This window comes from Stegodyphus dumicola, chromosome 10 (assembly GCF_044657685.1).
Source record: "Stegodyphus dumicola isolate Sdum_Otavi_A_Nest chromosome 10, ASM4465768v1".
In the NCBI taxonomy this organism is placed as follows: domain Eukaryota; kingdom Metazoa; phylum Arthropoda; class Arachnida; order Araneae; family Eresidae; genus Stegodyphus; species Stegodyphus dumicola.
The window spans coordinates 70040789-70056093 of NC_140777.1; the positions used below are offsets into that span (position 1 = coordinate 70040789).

A 15305-nucleotide genomic window follows, 5' to 3' on the forward strand; every position below is an offset into this window, starting at 1 on the left:
GCATGTTACCTTATAAGGTGAAAAGGCCTTAGTCAAATATAGGCACTTTCTTCTTCACGGCCGTAATGAATTTATGGAGCTGACTGAGATCTTCTAGGATCAGAAGCAGAAACAAGATTTTTATGTTAAAGCTAGAACTCTAAACTTGTACTTCCTAAATACAGTTTTAACAATATAATATATTAAAATGAAAATTTCAAAGATGGCAACAAATAATGTATCCGCAAAGTTCAAATTTCTGTTATTAAATAAACATTTTGTGGAAAATATTAAAAGATAATAAAACATATTAGTTTGAGAAATCTTGTGCTGTTCAGAGATTTAAAACTTCGAAAAATCTACCAGAAATATGATTATGTTAAACAAAAAATAGTGTTAATAATAAAAGAAATCTATGTGCGTAACATTAGAAATCCTAATCTAACTGTAAGGTAAGTTGAAGCAATATTTTAAAACTGATTCTTTTATTCAGAATCGAATGACTCCACGGGCGATATATTAATTTTTTTAGAGTTCATGACATTGAAACCTATTTTTTCACCATTGTACTCGTATGTGAAGTTAAATCGCATGTGGCATATGAGTTATTAAAGCATGAGTCTATATGGCATATGAGCTATTAAAGCATGGATTTATGTGACATATGAGCTATTTGAAGTCTTTAATTTTTTTATTAATTTCTTAAAAGATATTCAGAAGAGCATTAGGTTTCGAGAAACACCTAAAATATCTTTCTGTCTTACCTTTTAAAAGCATTCCATTTGACCAGTCATAAACTTTATTATCTTGAACAGTATCATATTGCATGTCATGGTAACGGTAACCTGTCTGCCACTTGAAACCTGTTGAATTTGGACAACCGGATACAGGCATTGGCAATCCGTACTGGCCATCTGGCCACATTTTAGATCCGATATTTTTATTGATTGGTCCGACATTATACTGAGGAAAGAAAAAACATCGGCATATAACTTGCATAATACCATTTAATTTTAATTTACTTTAACAAAAGCTTACTGTTAGACATAAAATGCACATTAAAATCTGAAAGCAAATTATTTTAATAAAAGCATATCTTTAGAATTACGGATACACAGTCTCGCGCGCTGGAGATAAAATGTTTTTTTTTTTTCCGTACAGTGTTGCCATTGCTAGCTTTGAAATCGTTGAGCTTCTTAATCAAAATATCATAAATGCCTTACAAAATATAAAACACATAATAAAACAAATTCCAAATTTGGACTTCCAGATGCCCATATTCGGGTAAAGGCGTACATTATGCAAAATTGGATGGCTCTAGGTACCGTTGTTTTATCACAATGCGACAAACATACATGCATTTATGCAGATTCTTCATTATTTAATTTCTCTAAATATAACATATGGCAATAATATTTGGTGGCAATAATTTAAAAAGCGAATAGGACATTTAAAATTTTCAACCCAAAACGCCGAAACGAAATTAATAGTCCTTCTAGGCTAACGCTCTTAGGGCTAATAATTAGCATAGTTATTTGCTTCGACTTTTTGTGGTGAGTAATTTAATCATCTGCTTTCTAAAATTATTTCGGTGTTTGAACTTTTGAATACTCACGTATTCCTTTTTCTTAAATCCCTAACTTTAATATACAGTATCATTTAAAAGATTCACTGCTGTTGGGAACAAAATGAGTCCTTAGCATTATCAGAAAAAGTATGTAGAGAAATTAGGATTTTTTGGCATCCGGAGAGATGAAAAATTAGCAACCGCCTTCGCCAGGAATCGAACCACGGACCTCTTGAATACGTGCCCAGCGTGCAGAACCACTACACCACGAAGGCACTCTAGGAAAGTGGGAGAAATACCTTATAAGTAATTTAAAATTTTACCTTTATAATCTCCTTCGTTTCCTGCAATGTTTAACGTGTAATTTTTTCTCTTTACGTATTTTCTCAGAAGCATTTTTTCATTTTTAGTAGAATTTTTTGTATAATTCAGATTTAATAAATAATTTTTCAAATTTCTTCCTCTCGGAAGAAAAACGTTTTTGAATAAAAATATTAGTTTAAGTTCTAAATGTAAGTCTTTTTCATTGTACGGATATAACTGCGTATTAGAAAGTTGCGCGCGCACTTCTCGGCTCAGAATTTTTGTGAAAAGAATGAGAGTATGATACACAACAGACGAAAGTGCGTGCTTAAAATCGAGGATCTTGAGGATTTATTAGTGTTACGTGTGTTAACTGAGCTATCAGCCTAACACCCTTGATCCTTAATTCCAGAGGACCAGGATAGAATTTCTAAAGTAAGTTAAATTTTTGTAATTTATAATTGTTTTGTTTGAGTAAAATGTTAAAGAATTGTATGAAAGAAGACATTAGACTTAAAAACACAGAGTTAGGAGAAACTGTATCTGAAAAAGCAACACTTTTGAAATAATAATCCTATCAAAAATAATAAATATTATCAAACAGGTATTGAACTTCTGAAAGAATTAACAGATACAACGATCGCAACTCGTAAAGAACAGAGATTTAGAGTAGATTAAATTAAGGGTAAAAATGGGAAATAGAGCTTGCAAAATTACGAGCAGAAACGAAAGTAGAAACCAAACTGAGAGTGATATAGAAATTCATAATTCTTTAGCTTCCATAGTAAAAGGTGTAAGAAATTTTGCTATAAAAATGTGTCTACTAGGCCAGACGGCAGGGCTTTTTTCTTTTCTTCGTTAGTAAGGGTTTTTATTTCAAAAACTCTCCTTGATTAGTATAAATCATAGATTCTATTAAGTTTATTAGGTGAAAGAGCCTCTAACGTAATCACTTATATTAAAAATGACGAGTTGAGTAATTATAAAAAAATGAAATCTGTTATATTAAAAGAATTTCAGCCAGCACATCAAGCATGCTTAAAACAATTTAGAGTAAAAGTTTACAATTGGGTGCCCCTTGTTTATTGGTGATTCTTTTTTGACGCCAAGATCGGCACCAGAAAGGCACAATTTCAAGATGGCCGCTACACAAAACCAAAATAAGAAGTCAAAGAATTGCACAAGATCTGTGTCCATGTACACATCGATTTGTTTTTACTTAAAAAATAATCCTAGAATTGCACAAACTAGGCATTGCGCACTGCCTTAAACATGTCCATGTACATATCAGTCTATTTTCATTTAAATAAAATCGAGAAGCTAAAACAAAGTTAAAACTATCGTGGTAACCAGAAGTGAGGTTTCATCGCCAAAATTAAAAAAAAAAAATTATCGCCAATCGAAGGGGCACCCAATTCTACACTAGAGCCCAATTTAGAAAGACAACATGCCAGCAAAACGAAACTTATATGCAATTTACCTCACGTTTAATCACGAGTTAAAATTATTATTTAAATATTAAAAAGTGTCAGATTTTGAAATATTAAATAATCTTACTATATCGGAAAAAATATTTTCTGCTCTTGAGAAAGGAGTAGCGTCACACATTAGTATACGACAAGCAAAGAAATGGTTTCGTCCATCCGAGAAGTGCAGGATTTACGTATAAGCTACACAAGCTATAGCTTAGGACCCCCACTTTCTTGGGGGCCCCAAAAATTTAAAATATAGTATAACAGATTTATAAAGGATCCCGTATCTCAAATAGCTTAGGACCTTATCAAATCTAAATCCAGCTCTGCATCCGAGTTAGCAAAAAAAAAAAAAAAAAAAATATATATATATATATATATATATATCTTTAATATACTTAGCGTGGAAACATTCTTAAAAACAGTTCCACTCCGTGTCGTAATGGCTATCAAAATAAAAACTTACGAAAAGTATTCTTAACATTGTTAAAAGTTCAAAATATACTATTTGCTACGAAAATCATGCTTTGCGTCAGTGCTGCAATTACAAGAATTTATCTGTAATAACAGAGTAGAAATAGTTATGAAACTTAATTTGTATTTTAGCTGCCACTTGACATTTGACTGCTTAGCATTTAATCAAATGATTAAATGCTATTGAACAGCTATTAAATTGAACAGAAGTTCAAATCTCCAAATGAAAAATTTCAAGTTCTGTATATGGGATAAGACACCACGTGACGCGCCATTTTCAGTTTGAAAATAAATTATCGAAAGAATAAGGGAAAAAAAATAAAAACGAAACAGCAGCGACTGCTTCCTGTGTACTCACACCCCACAGCGCCACACTTTCTGCCTAACTGTGGTAATAGTCTGTTTGCAGCTAGAAATGTAAACAAATCAAGATGTGTTCTTTCAAGTACCGCGATCGGCTTTATTAATGATGGCATAAGATGTTACATCTGGTTAAAACATTCCTAGATGTCGGCTGCACTTCCTGTTTCATAAGCAGAACACGTGGGAGTGGATTTCAATCAAAGACACAAGCAAACATCGTAATTTCTGGGTTAAAGATTCCCTATTTACAATTCGAAGGAAAGTTTCGGCATGTGTTAACAATAAAGATAAAAGTTAACTATATGAACTGCTATAAAAGCTGAGTTAACTATATAACTACTTAACTATCTGAGAAGTTTAGACCTTTTAGTAGTACCAAAAATCACGCAAGGTTTGATTCCTTAAAGGAAAATTGATATTAAAATGCATGATTTTTGTAACATAAAATTAGCTGATGAAAATTTGAATGTAGCAGAACGTAACCATAATGTGTGAAGAACATTTTCAGAAAACTCATAAAGCAATACATTGGGTAGTTATGTTATAACTATGGTCTTTAAAGGTGTTTTTTATCTAGAAGAATCAAAGGACATTACTTTGAAAAATTAAGTCTTGTAGAAAAGATTAAGTTCAGATCCTGATTATTTAAAGTTGTACAAATTGTTTGTAGCATAGTATGAGCAAATGGGACATATGTATGAAGTAGTTGAAAAAGAAAATGAGACTGGGTCTTATTTTATACACAGTATAGGTGTGTATATACCTGAAAGAAATTCCAAAAAGTTTAGGGTGATATTCAACAGTTCATGTCCTTCATCTAAAGGAAATTCGTTAAACATATTACAATTTGGTTAGGTTCCGGAAAGATCTTTTTGCATTTACTGCCGATGTATAGAAAATGTTCCGCATGATCTAGATAACACCAGAGCAAATAAAACTTAAAAAAAATTCTGGAAAGAAGAAATTGCTAAGCCAGTAAAAGTCTTTGAATTAACAACTGTGACATACGGAACCGTAAGGGCTCTATACTTAAAAATGTGTACGCTACGACAATTAGGCATGATATATACATGGATGAGATTTTATCAGGAGTTCAGATATTGAAGCTAAAGAAGTACAATATCAAGTCCTCGAATTTCATGTAATACGCAGGGAAAGTAAAAATTAAAAATTTCTGTACAGCGCTTTTTTTAATTCGCTGGTAGTTTTATATTATCATTTATCTTTAATTTTTCGGCTGTCTGTATTTATTTTCTTTGCTAAAATGTATAACGACTCAATAACAGATTATATGATGTATAAGAATTGATATTTGAACTTCCAAAAAACGTGTTCTGTTTATGGTGATAAAGGACCACAGCTACTTGCAACCACGAAACGAATTTTTGCGTATTTAGACTAGGTTTATTAAGTATTATAAAGCAAAAAATGTCTGTGATAGCTAGAGATATTTAATATAAATCGACTGATGATAAACGTTTGGTATTAGTAGCTGAGAATAATCAGGTAATTGAGAAGGAAATGTACCTCCAGAGGAGGATATCGATAAAGATAGTATTGAAAGTGTTACGGAATTCTTAAGCACCATAGCGTGTTTAAGACTGCTTTAGAGTACTTAATCGTAATACAGAAAATGCAATCCTATCCAAATGTTAGTTATAACACCCGCTTACTGCTTCACACATCAGTATCCAATATAATTGCAGGCTAAAATAACAAAACCATTTTGCAATGCCTGGCACCTTAACGATAAACAAAAAAATATTTTATAAAACTCACATGTATATTGAAATTAAACAGCAATAAAAATAAATCCAAGTAACATTAAATTTCCTTTAGTGTTTTGTTAAGGTGTACACAATGAAGTTTTTAAATTTAATTGTACATTGTGATGCTATAAACATCACTAAATCAGTAGTCCAGAAACCGATTTCATCCGAAGGGGACATCTGGGCCATAAGATATCACTTATGAAGCATCTAGATAAGAATGCCTAATATGTAAATAATTATCTATTAAATATACGAACCTGTGATTTGCTCTTCATGCTGTGTAATTCAAATCCATATATTAGATAACGTTTCTGAAGATTCACTTGCCACCAAGGCTCTCTTTCAGATTCAGTGGCAGTGCAATGAGCGGAGCCAGTTGCCGAATCAGTCAAACCATCAACTGCTAAATTCGCACCCCGACTGTCACGTGTGCTAGATTGTTTAGCCGGTTTTCCTTCAGCAATATTGGTCAGTACAGTGTTGACTGCTGAAAAGGTAATAAAATTATTAACCATCAAGGTTTCAAAAACGAAAAGCTGATTCGTAATTCTTCAAGAATACATCTACTGACTTGATAAAAACTGCTTTTCTGGTGTATGAAAGTATGTTGGTGTTTTCTTTTCCTGAAGTCACTTTCGAAATTGTAAGCTTACAATATACAAGTTTTTTTCTACTTTTAAACTCATTTAACGTATTTCAAAGTGTATCCACTAAACAGGTGAGTTGAGTTAGATTTGGCATTTAGAGAAAGCAAAGGATATTAATGTTAAGTATTGATTCGCAAATTTAATGATGAGGAATTAAGGTTCTTATTAGCAACGTTAACCCTTTGTTGCATTATGTCCACTCTAGTAGACAAAAGTTTAAATTTGTTTATTCTTCTGTAAATGCCTTAAGGGGACTCATACACCTTAAACCCCCTCATGATCTTCGAATATGTGACTGTTGCAGGAATTGAGATATTTTATTTATTTTAAAAGTAATTACTTCCAACTTTTTATAGCTGACTACATAATATAGCTGCTTTGGAAACTAGTAACCAGAAAGTTTGTGTTGCCACAAATATTTTTGTAATTTAATCCTCTTTGTGACAAAATATTTCGCCATGTTTCCATCTTGCGCGCATCATATTTTAAAAATGGCTAATGGTACATACTTGAAATTGGATGGAATTCTTTATATGGGCACTATTTTCTAACTGAACCAACAATCTGATGAATATTTTAGTATTGAAAAATTTTATGGACGGAAACATTACAAATTTTTTTAATAAAATACATTTTATAAACTCAGCTCCAAATAAAATAAAAATTTAACGTGAAATTTTTAGAATTTTAGGTTTACGGTAGTTTTCAAATGTTATAAAAGCTAATATATTAAATATGGAATTAAATTATGAAATAGAATGTTTTAAACTGTGCGCGCGGAAACATGACGAAAAATGTTGTCACTAAGCGGATTAAATTATAAAAATATTTGTGGCAACACAAACTTTCTGATTACTATTTCAGAAAGCAGCTATATTATGTAGTCAGCTGTAAAACGTTGGTAGTAATTGCTTTTAAAATAAATAAGTTACCCCAATTCTTGCGACAGTCACCTATTCGAACATCTTATGTGTTTTAAGGTGTATGAGTCCCCTGCCTTAACAGATTCCATTCCTGTGTTTATTCATTCTATATTATTAGAACTTTCAACTGTCGATCATAGATAGCTATATAGCATCACTAAATAAAGCATTGCTATTTGGAAAATGGCTGCTACTTCTGTTTCCAAGTTAGTACAATTTCTCATATTAAACGTTATATAATATTGCTTACATTTTCTTATACTGCCATTTTTTATTCATAATTAGTAATCTTAGACATTTTATTTTAAATGTCAGTTTGAGAAAATTGTGGAGTGGGTAGGTGAGACTCTACCGAAAAGAGTGAATTGAAACCCAAATGTACTGCTTATCAAGCCAAAACACCACTGGAAATGATTGTTTGGCAAGGAATTTCTAGAACATTTGACATTTGAATCCAATAGGTACAGGTTACAAAATCGTAGCAAAATGAATTCAATCACAATCGACGAAATGAAGGTATTTTGGGGGATTTGTATGTACATGTCAGTTGTAGATTTACCATTTAGAGGATGGCAATGATCACTGCAAACAAGGCAGGAAATGATTTCAAACGCGAAGACCGTAAATCTTTGGGAAAAGATTTGTATGCATGTACGTATACGCATGCTGTCCACTGTAGTGAACAAACTCTAGCAATTATTTAAAACGAAATTTGAATAAAATTCATTCTTTTATTATTACTAAGGTTATTTTAAGTAGAAAAAATACAAACGTTTTTGTGTAACTTCTCTAGATTATTTGTAGGCAACAAAGGGTTAAGTGTGTGGTAAATCAAGTAAGAATTCACTATGAAAATAATTTCTGAAATAAGTGCGTTTAATTTAATACGAATGGGGAAATCAATTGTCAGGACTAGAGGAAGAAATCAAGAAAAAATCAGAAAGGAGAGAACGACCATTATTTCCTTAGTTATTAAACTTGTCTACCAAAGATCTGAAAGCCTTAAAGACGCACATGCACGAAATCATTTAGTATTGCATAGGAAGCAAATTTGCTTTTTCTCTAGAAACAAGTTAAATTCTCTGCTATGGTGAAGTATTATTCTGTGAGCCAAACGTGGCACAGAATATAAATTTGATTAATTTTTTTAGATGCAAGCTAATTGTTGTTCGGCATTATTCGTGAAGCATCTCCATTATACTGGCGAAATCATCTGTTGCTCGGAAAGAGAAGTCTATAAATCTAGAATAAAATCTAAAATACGATAAAATTATTTCATTTGAAGTAAATGTGTGGAATGATATTTTAATGAATCTGTGATATTTTGTAAAAGCGGCTTTTCCTCCTTGCAGGGAGAGAGACCTACTTCAAATAGTCTTTCTTTACAACAAGTTATAAAAATAAAAAGCAACACTCAAAGACGTAGCATTTTAGGTGCAGCCAGAAATAACAGGAGAAGGTAGAAGAAAAATCAAATCAAAATGATTGTCTTAGTTATTCAAATTTTCCTGTATGTTACATTTAATTTTCCCTTTTTTCTCTAGATACTTTTAAAGTGAAAACTGGTAACCTAAAAAAATGTAACTGTTATACTGATACAAAAGGTTGTATATGAATCTGAGAATATAAATAGCTTCTTTTTCCCCTCTTTTCTCACTTTCAGTCATTTAAAGAGAATCCATCATTTTCACAATAAAGATATATAGAATTTTATCCTTGTCATGTTTGTTTCTTGAATTAAATCATGCCTTATGACACTGGAATGAAGTTTTTGATGCAATATTACTTTGAATTCAAATTATATCCAGTCGTAACGTTTACGTTTTAACCTTAACAAAACTGGAATTTTGAAATTTTGAGCATATATATAGCAAATGAAAAATTAATCATCCAAGAAATAAGATACTTACGCTACATTAAAGTGATACGATTGAAATAATCTAGAAAACAATATCTTCCTATTATTCTATTAATAACGAGTTAATACTCAGACGTTTTTAGTATTATTAATGCAGAATGTTCAATGATGTTTATTTGACTCCTGAATTCTTGTTTATATAAATTTCTTAATGAAATATATAGAAATTGGCAGAGACCTTTTATATAGTAGATATTTTATATCATGCATGAGATCGCTAGTTTCCATTTCCTAAAACCTTGATTTAATTCCGGAAGCTTTTATTTACGACTTGTTTTCTTCGAGGAAATTATTACATGATTAATAAATTAACAGAACAAGATGCTTGTCTAATCGCATTTCATAAATATTTATAACTGCTTTTCCAAAAGCTCCCAAATTTAATTCAATTAGGTTATTGCTGATAGCTTTTGTTCTTTATGCAATGAATTCAAGATAAGTGATGAAAAAAAAAGTATTAAGTAACTATTTTTATGTGTTCCAGTAGAATAACTAGGAACAGAGCTTTGTAAGTTACTTGCTTGACATTTCTGATAGCTATAGCTTCGCATCTTTCATGGGAGACATTTGATGTTTAATTTACTTACTTAAAAATATTAAGCTGTAATTTAATTACACTTAGTAACACAATAGTTCTTCACATGGTCCGCATTATTAATCCGTGACCTTTGATAAGTATTTAAGTCTATAATTAACTCTGCTTGCATATAAAATAACAATAATGTTTTACTTTCATTTCTGTCATTTAATTTCATGCTGTTAATTTTTGTCAATTACTTTCCTTCTGTTTAGTTTCAGCCTGTAATTCATGTCGATTAATTTCATTATGTTGTATTGATTGTAGGGTTTATTTAATTTATTTAACCTGTAGAGACATTAGGATTTTTTGGAAGCCAGAGAGATGAAAAATTAGCCTTCGCGGGAATCGAACCACGGACCTCTGGAATACCCGCCCAGTGTGCAGAACCACCACACCACGAAGACACGCTAGGAAGGTTGGAAAAATACCTTATATACTCCCCCTTTTAAAGGGGGACTGGAGTTTTTAGGGGATCCAATCGCCAAATCCTGGGTGTGGAGAATCATCATAAACAACCCTTTTTGGTTCGGGCGCCACTGTACAGACATTAGGTATTTTGGAAGCAGAAAAGATGAAAAATAGCAACCGCTTTCGCCTGGAATCGAACCAGGGATCTCTGAATTACCGGCTCAGCGTGCAGAACCACTACACTACGAAGGCACGCTAGAAAGGCGGGGAGAAATACCTCATAAACCTGTTATTTTACGTTTTGGATCGGTACTGTCACTACTCTCTTTCCGTTTTCCCGCAAAAATGCAAGTTAGTTAGCGTCCATATAAATGAAGGTTTAAGATCGTGAAGGCAAAACGTGTTTTTCATAAAGAAAGCCAAGCTTCTACATGCGAGCTCCTAAGATAAGAAGAGTTCCTTTCTGTAGACTTGTACTTAACTGCAGATAGTATTTCAGGCTGGTGAAGCTTCAAGAGATAAAATCGTGATTAATTTACTCTGCGTAGCTATTGGCTATTAGTAATTTAGATTTAGTTTTGCATTGCATTTCTTCATTGCGTTCTCGCCATAAATGTTGGCTGATTAGTAAGCACCAGGTGTGCCTTCTGTTCATCTTCCTTAGTTTTAAAATAAAGGGTTTTTTACACCTTTGTTATGTCTCTAAAGTACTTCTGAAAACATAACGACAAGTCACTTACAATCTTATTGAAGATTAGTCAGAAGTTGCATATAGTAAAAGGCTAATGCCTTGCAGGGTAATTATTTGAAATAATTGTTAAAATTAAATTTTTCGTTCAGGTTTAATTATCTCACTTTATACAGTTTATAGAAACAAAAGATTGTATGCAAAATCTCAAACACTCTTGATAGGAAATAAGATCAAAATCACTTGATAGGAAATAAGATCAAAATCTAATGTGAAAATATGGTAAATAATAATCATTGAAACCATACCTATTTCTTCCGAAGGTGGTACGCTCCTGTACACAGCACAGAAGCCTCTTCCATTGCCCACTTTCCGCAGTTTGGTGGTGAAATGTAGAGTCATAATATTTGTAAATGAATAAAGAAATCCTCTTCGGTTTAGATTACAGAATCCACCTATAAGATTTTCTGATCTTATTTCTTCCCCATTGTATACCCAAAGAATCCCGCTCTCTGGGGTACAGTTTCTCGATCCTGGCACAGCTGGTATATCGAAGTCTCTAAATTCCAGTTCCACTACATCCGTAGCACGAGGGGAACGCAGGATCCAAGTATGACTATAGTCAGTAGAGTTTTCTATAGTAAAGTAGTAGTGGAAAGGGAAAGGGTACCTGGTAGGAAAAAAATTAAAAAATTAAATAAATGCTTAACAAATAAAAGTAAAAACTTTTAATATTGTTACGAAATTTCCAGCTGCGGTAAGATAGCTTCCTCGCAAAGCAGGTTCAGGTTTGCCAGATAACTGCAAGGGAATCCAGGGTTGCCATATTTGACGAGAAATCGCCCATTTGGCGACAAAATTGGCGATATGGCATAGATGGATGGAGAACATTCTAGAACGAATTCTGACCAATTTGGACCATAATGTTCTCGAATACAGTCCAAAAGGTATATAAATCCTGCCTTTGTCATATTCAATTCGAGGTCGTGGGCGTGTCAGGTAAAATTGTGCTTTCTAGGAGCTGCTGAGCGGGACTTAGAAGCAGAGCACATTTTGGACTTGACCGGACTTAGCTGGACGAATTGTAAGAAACATTTTTGATATTCGGGATGCCAGTATCCAATTCGAGTTAGGTTAGGCTACGAATTCAGCATAATGGATAAAATAGATTTAAAAGCGCAAGCCGCAAGAGCATTTTAGGTAAAGATGCGTCTAATGAGAAAATTCAGGAATTTAAAACCTTTTTAAAAGCAGAACACTCTCAATTAATGAGTAAACAGGATATTTCACAAAGATATTTCACAAATTAAAGAAATTGAGGATACAATTCTACAGATTGATACTCACCTTGCAAAGGAAAAAATGGAAGTTTTATTTGTTGATACTTCTTCCCAACCGAGATCGCAACCCACCTGGGGTGCTAGTTTGAAATCAAGCAAAAAGAAAATGCAAACTGACGCCGAAGGTTTTGTCACACCTAGAATAACCCGAATATGAGGCTCCAGCCCAGAAAAATAAATTTGAAAACTTAAACCCTGAAGATAAAATGGATCAGGATCCAATTAATGATGATAAGCACAGCGATTTTATTACCCCTAAAAAGACTGCCGGACATATCCCTCCGATAGTGTTAGCGGATTTCAACTCGGATTGGGGAAAGCTAAAAACTGACATAGAAAAGGAAAGGAATAAAAGTTAAAGGAAATATGGTAGGAGACACTCTTACGATAAAAGTTTTCGAATCAAATGTCTATAGAGCAGTTACTTCAATTTTGAGAGAGCGAGGAGTCCCCTTCCATACTTTTGTGATAAATTCTGAAAAGCTGATTAAGGCCTTAATTCGCAAACTTCCACGAAATACAAATATGGATTTAGTTAAATAAGAAATTCCCGATCAAGGAATCCTCATCGAGAAATCCGACAACTTAACAGTTACAAAGATGGAAAAGTCACTACACTGCCCTTATTTGTAGCACAGTATAAAAGAAATGTAGAAGGAAAGAGAATCAAAATTCTTAGACGTCTAGATGTTAGAGTTGAAACTTATAAATAGCGTCTATGGCCCGTGCAGTGTCCTAAGTGTCATCGCTATGGTCACTCAAGGCCCTTGTGTAATTATAAAGCTAGATGCTTAAAATGTGCAGAATATCATAAGACGCATATCTACTAGCTCATAAAAGACCAGAAATCTCTGCGGAGGCCCCCACGTTTCTTCGTACAAGGGTTGTTCACAACACCTGAAAATGTTAAGAAAAACATCGAAAATTGGAAAAAAACTAAAAGCTGATAAATCAAACAAATTTACTTTGAAAGAAAGCGAATTCCCTTCGCTCCCAGGAACTAATACATAGGAAATCCCAAAGAACGGCCTATCTTGGAAAAATCAACCCCCCCCCAAGGAACCGTCGTTCTTTGATTGGATAAAACCCCAACTCCAAAAAGCCAAAGATTTCTTTGTAAAATTTAAACAAGCTAAGAACTAAATGCAAAAGCTCGAAGTGGTATGGAAGCTTTCGAAAAATTTTCCGGCCTTGATTATGACTTTTAATCCAAATCAAGGTTCAAATCAAGGTTCAAAATCCGTTCAGGACCAGCGTCGTGTATACGCAACGCAACGATTCCATTCCTACCAGCCCAGCGTCCCGTATACGCGACGCAACGATTCTGCTCCTACGAGCCCAGCGTTGCGTATACGCGACATTAAAACGGAACGATTTATTTGAATTTTTAAAAGCCAGTAAATTGAGCTAAGTGGTAATTTCTTTCACATAGGTTGATTCATACGGCATTTGACCTTCATGTACTGGCATTAGTTTCTGTTTGTGCTTCTGGTTTTGAGAGATTTATTGAAATAAACAAACTGGAAATCACGGCTCTTTATAAATGCGCCTGTGAATTAAAGGGGCACAGGCGTTTTTGTTTATTTCGTTAGGATTTTCTTTTTTTTTTTTTTATTTTGAAACTCAACATAAGCTTTCTTGATTAATTAAAAAGTAACACTACAATATTGTTACAGAAGGGTAAAGCTTTCTCAACGCGTAATGCGTCTTGCTCATATTTCTCGGGAAAGAGCCAGCGTTTTTGTTTTTCTTACTTGATTTGATAGGTCATAATATATAATGCTCTGAATGATCATTACATAGAATGACACAGGCAAAGTAAATACATTATACAATATTTTTGTATAATGTATTTACTTTACATATAATGTAATTATATATAATGTATAGATTGACATGATCAGTAATGGATATCCCGCCAGTGAGGGTCTTTCCTTGATCACTTTCCGGTCATCGTGGACGCAGTTTTTGATTTAGAAAAACAGGAAGTTTTCTAATATAAACCTGATGTCACACAGGGTTTGAGAATGAAATATTTCTGAGTGTCTTTTGAAGAAGTTTTGGGACATGTGTTGGGGTTATATTCAGTTTTATTCCGTTAGCCATGGCTAAGAGACCTTACTTAAAAACTTAAAAAATTTGTCCAAACTCACCGGACGCTGGACACCGGACACAAATCACCACCTTTCCGTCTAACTGGAAGAGAGTTTCCGAAAATTTACGTTGACGGAAAAGGTAATAAAAGTAGGAGAAGATGCGTTGTGTATGCTAAAACCAAGGAAAAGCGAAAGCAAGCAACGTATTTTGAATGCGGAATATGCAATGTAGGACTGAGTGTCGATCTTTGTTTTGAATTATTTCACGCACAGCAGAATTTTTAAATTGGAATTTAATTACCTACAGGTAACTATTGTTTAGTTTTTTTATTTCTTATTTGTAATTTTTTTTCATGTTTATAATACTTATTTCTGAGTGTATAGTAATGATTTTAGTACTTTGCCTGATTAATTTATTTCTATTAAATTGATATTATTTATATTAATACACATTAAAAACAAGTTTATTAAATACGCAACTACTAACATTGACGTCATAATATCAAAATGCTGATTTTATACGATTTTTTTTTTTTTTTTTTGTAAAATTAGGCTTAACTACTTAACTACTGAAAGTGCTTGGGCCGGTGGCGACAATCCATTTCAGCCTGGTCCGGTCCCGTGACTGCGCTTCGTTCAACCGACGCTGGTCCTTAAGGGGTTAATTCAGTGATGGCAGCTAACGCCAGCTAACTGCCTCATTAAGACAATTTTCTTCTTCTAATGGACTTGCTGCAATAGTTTTCAATAGTGCACTATCTCCACTATGTTATTC

At 33.2% G+C, this 15305-nt stretch overlaps 1 protein-coding gene across 1 annotated transcript in view; it reads right to left on the reverse strand.

Moving 5' to 3' along the window:
* LOC118192344 (uncharacterized) overlaps positions 1-15305 on the reverse strand; it is a 197357-nt gene that overhangs the window by 126801 nt on the left and 55251 nt on the right. Inside the window, exons 8-10 of the mRNA XM_035363287.2 lie at positions 11403-11764; positions 6188-6417; positions 744-942 (exon numbers count right to left, since the gene is read on the reverse strand). Of these exons, the coding sequence (XP_035219178.2) occupies positions 744-942; positions 6188-6417; positions 11403-11764 (791 nt within the window). The remainder of the gene's footprint in view (positions 1-743; positions 943-6187; positions 6418-11402; positions 11765-15305) is intronic.